Genomic DNA, 11,871 nt, shown 5'->3' on the forward strand with positions numbered 1-11,871 from the left:
TTCTTTGTTACATGTAAAGTATTGTGTGTTTCCAATGTCTTAAAGGGGACCTGTCATACAAAATGCACTTTTTAATGTATTTTATACAGACAGTATGTGTCCCCCAGGGAACTCACAAAGTGTAAGAAAATAAAACCCTCTCTCTTTTCCTCTTTGCGCAAATCTGTGAAAAACGGGGGTACAACGAGCTGGATTTGCCATCCGATATGACGTTATTTACCCACGTGGTGGACCCACGGCCCTAACAGAAAGTTGCTATCAGAATCAATGCTTGACGTATTTTGGACGTAATATGGCCTTTGTTTACATTAGCAAGCATCGCTAACACTCAGAGCTAATCAGTACTGGAGAGAGCACATGTGTGAAGAAGCAGGAAATAAAAAGGAACTCACCTTGTGGTAAACCAGCAAGAGAGAAAGCCTTTGAGCTCCATACTGTTTCAGAAATAATCCTTGATGTAGTTTTGGCATTTCATCACCGCAGAATTTATTTTAGACAGTATCTGCCGGTCCCGCATAAGCTTTTCCCCCCTCTTTTTTTTTTTTTCAAAGCGTTATACCCCGAATCAGCACTTTAGTAACAGGAAGTGAAATAGAGGGATATGAGGCATGGCTAGAATGGGTGATCTGTTTGGTATTTTGAGCAAAACACTTCATTATACATTTTTATATATATGACCTATGCTATTGCCTAAATATTGCATGATAGTTGACCTTTAAAATGTTATTAATGATGTAGCTCTTTTTGAGATGTTAATGCTAGCATGTCCTTTTGACAACAGTGTGTTTTTGTGGCAACACTTTGGTGAAGACTCTTTCAAGTCTCAACTTTACAAAGCCAGAAGAAATATTTCATCTGGTTGCAAAGTCTCCTCTCACCTTTGCTCCTGTCTGCCGCTCTCCTGTCAGCTATCCAATACAAGGGGAAATGGTCCAAAAATTCAGTGAAAAATTGTCTGCACCGAGCCCTGACCTCAACCCCTTCCAACAGCTCTGGGATGAAGTCGCTTGCCAACTGTGACCCAGATCTTATCACTACCATCAGTGTTGGCCCTCACTAATGCTCTCTTAGCTGAATGTGAACAAAGCCCTGCAGCCAGGTTCAAAAATCTGTTGGGAAAAAATAACCAGAAGAGTGGAGGCTGTTGTAGCAGCACATGGGGTTGGAATGACACTTCCAATAATCACATATGGCTGTAAGGCTCCAGTGTCCACATAATTTTTTCTAAACTTTTCCACAAATTGCTCTGTCAGAGTTTCTGTACATGTCAAGTCTGTGCATAAGGTGCAAATGGAGAGTGACAAACGATGGGAGAGACCCCATCCATTATTGCTCTTTCAGTTTATTGCAACAGCCGTGTACTCAATTGTATTGACTAACCTGGCATTTTTGATGGGAGAGAATGTCTAAACTAATCAGATCTGGTGCCTGTGACTGTTAGATGATGATCCTGTCTTTGTCTCTTGGTGTAATATCCTGTCTAGCTAAGAATACCAGTTATAATCATTTCCTAACATTGACCTCCTTACACCAATAACTCGTCCAGATATTTTTTTTTGAAAACACTTACATTTTCAGGTATTTTCCTGCAGTTTTTCTCGATTGACCAAATTAAACTAAAGCAGCCAACCATCCATCCTTTATTAATGACAGCATCTAGTGTGAGTGCGTTCAAGCTATGTGCTTTGTGCTGAGTGATTTCCTACTTTGCCAGGGCTGATTCATCTATCAAGTGCTGGGACTAGATTCCTTATAAACAAATTACATTTACGTTTTTAAATGTGAGCTTTGTTTTGTGGCAGAGTTGTTGCATACTAGTAGCAATAACAGTCAAAAATCTCATAAAGTGGATAATTGGATCACACGCACCTTGAACTTTAGATTACCGCAAAGAAAAACCATCGTCACAGGGTGATAAACTCTTGAACCTCTATTAAACACACATTTTAATGTGTGAAATGTATGTGGCGGTGGTGAAGAAAAAAAGCCTTTTTTTCTGCAATTACACAGATAGTAGGTTGTTATTTATTTGGCGCTTTCATTTTTAGGTTCATGGCAGGGTAATTTAAATGAGCTCTCAGTAGCCGCTATAATTGTTCCCTTGATCAAACCTGTGATTGGGAAGCGCAGCTGCAAGGAAAAAAAATACTTGTTTTATGATTATGGTACACAGATACTTAAATCCATTTAAACCAGTGTTTTACATTCCTTCTTTTACCTTAACTGAATAGCAATTTCAGTTGAGATTAGCTAGCAAATCCAAAACCACATTTCAATATGGGAGACTCATCTTTATACTCGCTTAGATCTACAGATAAAAAACATTTGTCAGAAATGTCACATCCTCCCGTTGGGGGAAGCAGTATCATTGAAATACAGGCACTGAACTTTAACAAAAGCAGAACACATCCCCCCCTGTCGTCTGTTCAAAGCTCGCTAAAGGGCTCATGTGTATTAGAGGCGGGTTTTTATTGTCTTTATCACTCTTATAGGATGATAAATGAACATATTTAAATGCAAACAAGGTACACCTATCATATATCCATGTTTTGTTTGCTCTGCTGTTCAGAAACACAAAGCGTAATTGAATCAAGGCAATATTTTCTCTCAGCGATATGATTTCCCATAGCTGCTGGTGATGGAGGTCTCGGATGATGTTGCTTTTTCTTAACCCACTCAAACAACCCATAACAATATTAACGCAACATCAAATTGACTCACTTACATCTAAGATGGATCACCATGAGCTGTGGCTCATGTTCCCATGTAAAGAGGCTGCAATCAATCATTTTTGGCAAAGTAGCATTACACCGTGGGTTCTGTCAACTGGAAGAAACACTCACAGTCCCATAACTGAGCTGTGACAGTTCTCCACTCACTTGAGACGCACTGAACAAATCAAAGCTCTCATATCTGGGGAAACGGCATACAGCGAGGAGACTGGGAGGGAGAGCCGGTTGATACTCACTCTTACACTAGGATAACATTTGTCACACTGCTTGTTGTGCTTAACTTACAGGGGGAATCAAAAATTCTACTTCACTTTTTTTCAACACAAGGTTATTTATACAGTGCATTACAGCACCTACACATTTTTAATTCAAAGGGTTTGCATCATTTAGTTCTTCAACAAAGGGACCGTCACCCACGTGGGGTCTTCAAAATTGCTACACAGGGGCCGGCAAAGTGTTTGATAAGTTATACTTTGTTTTTAAATAAAAGTTATGTCTGAAAATGCACATTAGGTTTATGAATCCAACATAAAACACACAACTGGCTCATTGTTAGTTAAAGCGTCAGCATATCGAAATGTGATGTAATGATTGTCCAACTGCTATGCATTCCTGTGGGATCAGTAGCTTACCTGTGCCAAAGCACTGTACGGAACCTTTAAGGTGAAATATTGACTACAAATTATTATTTGAATAGCGTAGTAGTGTACGCATCATAAAAGGGAATGTGTATAGAAGGTACTGCCTTAGTGCCTTAGGCCACCTTACAAATGATTGAACGCTCAATGGAGCCAAGTCTGCTATGATTGGTTAGCTGGCAGGCTCTTTTGTATTTGGCCAGCCACTTAGAGATGTCCCGCCCCTTAGCCTATCACGTACAATGTGTTGGAGTGCTAGCCAAAATAAACGTGAGTGTTACGTAGTGATGTCACTATGTTACGGAAGTAAACAAAGGAGTCCAATGGAGGCGACTAACATGCACATAACCTATATAACACACTACAGGAAATGGATATTTCAACAAGCATAAAAGGGCCATTTAAACATACGAAGAGTGCTCTTTAAGCTAAGGGGTCATGAAAAACATTGAAGACCCCTGCATTTTATCTTGAATTGGAGATACAGAAGAGAAGAGGGAGATACCACAAACGTTAAGAGGGAAACTATGTGTTTAAGTCATTTGATTACTCTCCTTTTAACATCAAGGGCAATGACTGTCATTTCTGATGTTCTTCTTGTCACTTGAACCTAGCGTTTCAAAATAATATTTGACTCTGTTTGTCCTACAATAGGAAACCATCACCATGACTACCAACACAGCCACCTGGATTTGACTGCCCTCACACCTAAACTGGGTAAGAAAACACATTAATGTCCTTAACTGGAGATGTGACACATGTGGTGCAAAATCCCTATGTAGATCAGAAAAATGGAAGAAGAGAAATTGATTTCTCATAATCGGACCCGACTTGACATTCCCAAATGACATGGATCGTTATCTGTCTCTAAATGAAAGTCAGCCAAACCATTTTTGTGATTTCCAATTTCAAGGACAATAGTATATCTTTGACGGGGAAATTAAAATCTGAAGGACTGACAAAGAAGTCTTTGGAGAAAATGAAAAGCCGAAAGTTTATGATAATCAATGTATCATCTGTGGATGTTGCTGCAGTTATTGGAAACTCAATTACTTTTATTGCCTCCCATCTATTTCTCTTAATGTGATTTTCTGTGAAAGGAGAGCAGCTTTTAGCGTGGAATTACCGAATGTTCCAGCATCCAAACGTCAATGAAATGAAACACTTAGTAATTGAAGAGGGAGTCTGGCCCTACTCGTGATAAAATATCTCCCTGACATTCTAAAAACTGCAGAGACCGACTTTGAGTCATTATCCAAACTTTTCAGCCGTTAATGGAGCGCTGTGGGCCACATTCCACTTGTGCTTGTTGTGTGCCTCTTAAACAGGACAGCGTTTTTGCTTGGGAAATGGCTTTGAAAAGTACCGTTAGTACCAAATAAAACTCTTCAAACAGTCCTTTTGAAGCCTATATAGCTCCTGATGAGGGAGGGTAGCTTTTAGGAATAATTCCAGAGTTGCTGGATTGGATTATATGTGTTAACTCGGGGCAGCATTCTACATGTAGAAATATTAGCTTTAAACAAGGGCAACCCTTCAGTGTGGTCGTTTGGTTGAAGCATCTGTGCACTTTGATTCTTATTGATCTTTTCTTTCTCACTTGGATTTGGTAGCCCACAGACAAATGCGACACGGTAAGTAATACACATACACTTGGTGTTTATGTGTATTCTTTCTTCACCTTTTCTTACACGTATCATGTAGCGATCAAAACTCTTTACCTGCACACTGGGGGTCATTTTCTATTCTCCTTTCTCGTTATTTTTTAAGCGCTTGTTTATATTTTGCTGTCACGCTGCATTGCAGTCCATGACCTTTAGTCCAGTCTGAGAGATTTATTCTTCACACATTATTTTCACTCTTTCACTCCACCTAACTGGCTCTTCAAAACCCTCACACATGTCGGCACACTCTTTTTCCAACTCAGTGAATGTCTCTCCTCTACGCCATATGTTACTCTGTGTTGTGTGTCCTTGTCCTCCTTGCTGCAGTAGACACCCAGTCCTATTTTTAAATCCAGCAACAGCGTCCCTGCCCGTATCCCAGCCCACCCACCCACTGCGCCACCTGACCCACGACTGGGCGTCCCAAATACTGAAGCCTAAGGAGCTCTGTGCAGTGCAGGGAGCCTTCATGGTGCCACATCATATCACTGATAGCAAAACAGAAATGTTAACAGCATTTCACACCAGCCATCACTTGAGCCGCCTGGACACAGTTCACACATTCACAGTTTGCTCAGAATGTGTAAAGGCAAAGAAGCACAGATTGGTACGTTGTATTGATGTTACAAGTCAACACGTAGCGTTTCATGCCCTTGAAATGCTTGAAGGGAAAGTCACCAGACTACTTTTCCAAAATCCAAAAGTCTATTTGATGTACACAATATAGTCATTTGCATCGATGAAAATAGTCACATGGCAGTTGTTGTGCTATTTGCACCCCCAACCGACCATATTCAAGGTGGCATCTCACTTTGTAAATGTTTGATGGGATACAAGGATAAAAGGCAGGATGTATGACACAAATGACTCTCTCTAAAACAATGCTGTTTTCTCACAATTAGTACAATACAAATAAAATGGTCCAATTTGGGTGCATGTTTTAGGCATTATTATATATACACACAGGTGTAAATAGCCACATTCGCTATGACAACCCATATAGCATCTGCCTTTTTCTAAAACACTGTCTATTTCTAATACTTAACGGTTGGGTTTTAGCCTCCATTATTAGTTTATCTTCCAAGCATATTAACTGTTCAGTGGTACATTTTGTAGAGAAAGAGAACAGAGATCTGCCATGCAGGAATGGTACCCAATCTCTATAAGTGGATCTATTTATACAGATGACACGTACTTAATCATGTACAAACAGAAGAGGAAAATGTAAAAGCGCAATAGAAAAATGTACTTTAACCAATGTTATAACACGAAAACAAATATCTAAATTAGCTATAGCACATAATGTACAAAGTTACTTTATTTAAAATGTGATTATTCATTAGCCAATGCAGATGGAATTAATTGGCTCCATGCCTGCGGCTGTAGGTTAAATGACCAAACATCGCACATGGGTCAAGCTAGATCAGTCCGTCGTACATCTCAAAATGCAAGCAGACCTTTTTAACTTGTTGTTTCCTACACGCTAAAGACCTCCAGCACAAGCCTTTCTCCCCCCATACTTCTCACAACCCCGGCCTCTTTATCTGCCTCCCTTTCTCTCCTCCAGTAAAGACTCCCAGTTGATTTCCCTTCTTTCTGACTGAGTTTACTCTGACTGCACCGCACCGCTTCCTTCCCTGTCCCCTGTAGAGAGACCACAGCGGATGAACAACATCCTGACCTCGGCCACCGAGCCCTACGACCTGTCCCTGTCCAGATCCTTCCAGAACCTCAGCCATCTGCCGCCCTCCTACGAGCTGGCCCTCAAGTCTGACTTAAGTAAATACTCCTCCTCTCTCCACAGATTAAGTAGGTGGTCCTTCATTTATCCTTCCTCGTCGTGTTTTTGCCTGATGCACTGAAAAGAGACAGGGAATGACATCAACCTCATGCCCTGTGCATTAAAGGGCTCACTGTGATGAAACATTTGAATGTGCACTACTGAGACTTGCCTCATGATAAGTATCTCCAGATGTTTGGTGGCTCATCATGCAGATAAACCTCTCACTGTTTCACCTTTGTATGGAAAAAAAACCCACTTAAAATGCATGACAATGCTCTATAGCCTCCATGCTCATTCCCATCCACTTGCATCTAATTGGCGTGTAATCGGGCTCCATCTGCAGCCTACAGTATGTCATGTTGCCAATGTCTCTTAATGATATATTAAAAGCTTCTTTTTTTTCAGCTGAATGGCTTCTATACGCTAACAAGATGGCGCTTCAATGTTGCACTGTGACATTTTCAGCTGGATGATGACCAGTTCATTCCCAGTGCTCTCACATTGGTTGCATGTTTCCGGTTTTGATCTAGATTTTTCTTTAACTGATCAGTATTGTATCAAACAACTTTTTGAAAAGCTTACCTCGCCAAAAGTGTTTTTGAAACGTGACGGCCGCCAAACATTTAGGAATTTGTAAAATGCACAAAGCAAGTACAAACTCAAATTGAACGGGCCTCAAAACCCTTCACTTAATGTTGAAAGCTCTAATCTTTAACCATCAACACGTTGCACAGTAAGATAGCTTGACTGCTGATTCTTCATAATCATGTTTTGAATGTAGCTTTGCCTCAAAGACAGATTCCAATTTAGTTTTATCTTGTGAAAGATTCCATACGGTGCTCGGTATTTAAAAACAGTTTTCAGAACAGACTGAAGATAATAAGGTAAGATACAATTTTCTCTATTATCCCCCAGGCGATTTGTGCTTGGACACTACTGCAACCAACTTAATACAATATGTAGCCCACAGGACATTACAGTGGTACACCAAAGACATAATACAAATGATTAAAATGAGGAGAGAAATCATACAAGCCATACCACAGTACATGATTTGTAACTTCTTGCAAGGTACACATGCATTCTGAGAACCTTCTTCCAATGGTTAAATTGTTTTCTAGAGCAGTGTTGTAGTTGTTGGATGAAAAGAAAGATTAAAGCTTATTTTGTGCATTTCCTGGCTCTGTAAATTCTACCTGAAGGTAATAGTTTGCATTTGCAAGGCAGAACGTGTGACAGGTCCTTCACAATTATGTGCGCATATCTTGACAACAGTTACTTCATAGGTAGCATGAAGGGGACGGGTGTGTACTTTCTTCTGGTGTTGTTCAAAAACATTCAGGATACTTTTACACCAAGCCTGTTTGGTGCAGTTCAGACGAACTCCGGGGCATTAAGCTGTTTGGTTTTGTTTGTTTGGGCTAATTTAAAAGCTGTCAAACTAACATTGGGACAGAACAAACACCCAAGACTAGTATCACCATGAAACATTTGAGAACTGAAAGCAAACACAGTCCAACCACAGGATTTTACGATATTGCAATTTTAGAATGACCTTAAAATTATTTTTGAACTGTGAAGAGAGCCTTCTGTATGTGCTTGATGCATATGTATGCATCATGGCAAGTTACCATTGCTACTATAAAATTAAATATTGTAATACATTTATAGAAAGGATTTATTCAGTCATGTTAAAAAGCCTTCTTCTGATACAGAATGGGATTTAGAAAGCTCTTTACTTGTTGGTGGTATTCAAGGTTAGATTGAATTGGTGATATGATAACTGAAGTATGTTAAAGGGATTGGATATCAGTAGCAGATGCAGTGGGCCTGTTCTTCTATAAACAGATCTATTTTCTTAAAGCTGAATATTTAAATAACACAAAGGTTTATTAAAGCAGAATTCTGCATGCACATCTCTCTTCTGTTTGAACCTGATGCAGAACGCGAGAGGATCTTTCAAAAGTGGTGTGAACAGAACATTCAAAGTGCAAGGAACAAACATATTTTATGGATTCTAAATCATTTTTGTGAACTACTTACCCTCTATATCCTCCGCTTCAGACTATCATAAGTCAGTTCTTGAGCTAAGAATGCTATATTTGAGCGTTAAGATAATCGGGTGGACCAATTACTCATCTTGTATAAAAATAAAAACTTGTTTGAGTACTTGAACTTATCTTTTTAGCAATACACAGTTTTAAAATGCACCAAAGTAAACAGCTATTGAATATGAGCCGCTAAGTAAGCCATGACGCTGCAATTCATTCCATTCAGTGCATCCATTATGTATTTCCAAAAGCACAACCATTGGCAACATACGGTTTTCTCTAAAGTGCATTCTATTGTGAATAACCACATTTAACCAATTTGTTGACAGTAGATCTTTTTTCTCTTCTTTTAAAAAAACATCCTCATCCTTTTGCCTTAAGAAGCTTCTCTGTGTTTAACGGATTTGTCAGTTAAAAACACAGTGGAGCATTACTCTTGGTGTACTTTTACCTCTAACCTTATTTCCAGGAACAAATTCAGTGAAGAGCACATTTTCCAAGCACTTGTGAGTTGTAACAAACACACAATATGCACCATTCACTGTCCTTGAATTATAATAGACATTACAGACTTGGAAAGCCATTTGAATATGCCATTGGTCCTGTGATAGAACAACATGCGTTGGTACAATCTCCTTTCAGCGCATTTAAAATGTGTCTTTTATAGGTTTTACTCCTCTCTCCCTTATCAACTGTGGGCTTTGCTCTTATCTCGCTGAAGCTTGTACACACACAGAAAATCACAGACATGAATCACCACGAAAAGGCTTGAATTTGAGACAGGAGCCCTGAAGAATTTGTCAAAAGAGCGAGCAAAGTCGTCCCTTAAACAAAGCCCTTCCACTTGGAAAAATTAATTACGGGTTCTATCACGGGTGAGGCTTTTTGGAAACAAGCCTAAAAGTAATATAATTAGTTGCTTTTTTAATTAAACCATCTGGAGGGATAATGATTATGACTAAATTGCATTAGTATGGTTTATTTGATATTTTAAATGATGTGTGTGAGCGCAGTGTGTGTTCTTCAGTGATGTCAGTGAGGCAGGCTGCTGCTTGTTTGGCTCTGTTGTTCACCTTAACCTGTTACACCCCCAAAAGGGATTAAAACACCTCAAAGAACAAACAAGCTACCTTTAATCCTCACCAAAGAAAAAAAGGAATGAAATTGCTTCCCTTCCCCCCTTTTAATTTCATATGCTCTTTCTCCAAACCTCTCTAAAGATCACTTTATAATTGATGTTCCTCCAGTTTCACGAGTGTTAGCGTATTATATGATTACAGTTTTCTGTGATCAATAGCTGACACATAAATATACTGCTTGTATTGAATCTAATCTCGCAGAGTGGGAGCTGGGGTTCAATTAACCGTTGTTAGCTATTTCCTGTGTTTGCAGCTCCGCGCCACGTTTGGGACCCTTTAGCCTCTCGCAATCATCTTAATTGTAAACTGCTACATTTTATTGGCGCTGCAGAAATTAGATGGAGCAGTTCGCACCGCCCCTCTTATATCATTCTAGTCACTTAAATTGTAAATGGTGTAACATATGTACGCTCATAAAAAGCAAGTCTTAAATCAAGTGTTAGAAGGAGAGGAATTCCATTTGTAGCTGGGCATTTTGAAGTTCCCCAGAAACCTTCTACTGAAATTAATATTATATTTCATTCTCAAACACTGGCCAAAGTCTTTATCCACCTTAACAACAGTGAGAAGCCTAATTACTTTTGATTCAATAAATATAGGTTATTATATTAGATAGAGAAGCCTCCCTGATTAGATTTTCTGTTGATTCTTATTACTGAAAAATACTTCCCCCAATGTTAACATGTTGTTAAAGCAAATTCAGAATGTTTTTTATTTGCGTAAGTTTTGTCAATCACTGTAATGTTACCATTGATAGATATGAAAAAAAAATTGTGCAGACTTTTTACATTAAAGCGTTTGAGAGACTAAATGAGAAAGCCCCTCCCACATTCCTGATAAGCCTTTATTTAAAAAGAAATGGAAAGGACATAAAAAAATCATGATTAAAGTTCCTATCAATATGGTTTGACCAAGTGCCCAAAAGTGTGCAGACTGCCTAGGGTTAGGGTTAGGGTATGTTTTCTTCTTGGGGTGGATGAGCACATAATTGACCATGTTGCAAATGTTTCAAATTCAATGCTTGGGAAGTCAGAGTTTTATTGGCAGTAACTTTTTGGTGGCAAACTAAATATCAGAATATGGAAACACCTGGAAAAGTTGGTCCTTATTGGTTGGTGTCATGGCTCTGTCTGTTATCGAAGACCCGCCCTTTATTTGAGAATTTATGTTAGATTTTTTTTCTTTTGACAGCAGGACATAATACACTCCTGCCATATTAACATTTGAGTTTATAATCACTACAAATCTGTGACGCTGGCTGCAGTTTGACCTATCAAAGGAGCTATGGGGCATAACTTCTCAATTGTCTTTATACTTGTAGCCTCTGGTTGAGTTTGGTTGACATTTTCAGCCACAATGTCACATCTAAACCAAGTTTTTAGGGAAAAAATGCTGGAGCACATTGCCATGGGCCAAAGTTAGCCCTCCTTCATTAAGAATGCACAGAGCAGTGGACATGAAACCCCTGATAGCGGGACAAAAGGTGACCTTCTGTATCCAGGCGTGACATCTATTCCAGAGAGCCGAGCATCCACATCCACAATTCCCCTCATCCCTATTTTCCACGACCCAGTGAAGCGTGACACGGTCCTAAAATGGCCATTCGACCTCAGGGTTCTGTAATAATTAACTGCTGAAGAGGTAACAACCCCTCAGCACCAATAGTTCATCAGAGAGCTTCTGTGGTAGCGTCTCAATGTCTGCCAGCAGTGACAAAAACAGGTAGATACACAGCTGAGAGCTAATTGCCTCCCATGTTTAGTAGAACCGAGCATGACTGTAACATTAGGAACACCCAGTGGGCAGACCAACCTGCTTCCTGGTAGAGGCCTGTTCAGACAAAACCAGCTCATGAACTGTTGAC

The 11,871-nt window shown here is 39.5% G+C and overlaps 1 protein-coding gene across 3 annotated transcripts in view; it reads left to right on the forward strand.

Annotated features, from left to right (window-relative positions):
- The window catches only part of shisa6 (shisa family member 6), an 82,181-nt gene that overhangs the window by 64,923 nt on the left and 5,387 nt on the right, over window positions 1-11,871 (forward strand). The window contains exons 6-8 of one of the 3 annotated variants that reach the window (XM_079646067.1): window positions 4,025-4,087; window positions 4,984-5,004; window positions 6,685-6,843. In XM_079646067.1, the coding sequence (XP_079502193.1) occupies window positions 4,025-4,087; window positions 4,984-5,004; window positions 6,685-6,843 (243 nt within the window). The remainder of the gene's footprint in view (window positions 1-4,024; window positions 4,088-4,983; window positions 5,005-6,684; window positions 6,844-11,871) is intronic. The other 2 variants (XM_079646068.1, XM_079646069.1) reach the window with 2 other exon arrangements.

This window comes from Notothenia rossii (assembly GCF_949606895.1).
Source record: "Notothenia rossii genome assembly, chromosome: 8".
In the NCBI taxonomy this organism is placed as follows: Eukaryota; Metazoa; Chordata; class Actinopteri; order Perciformes; family Nototheniidae; genus Notothenia; species Notothenia rossii.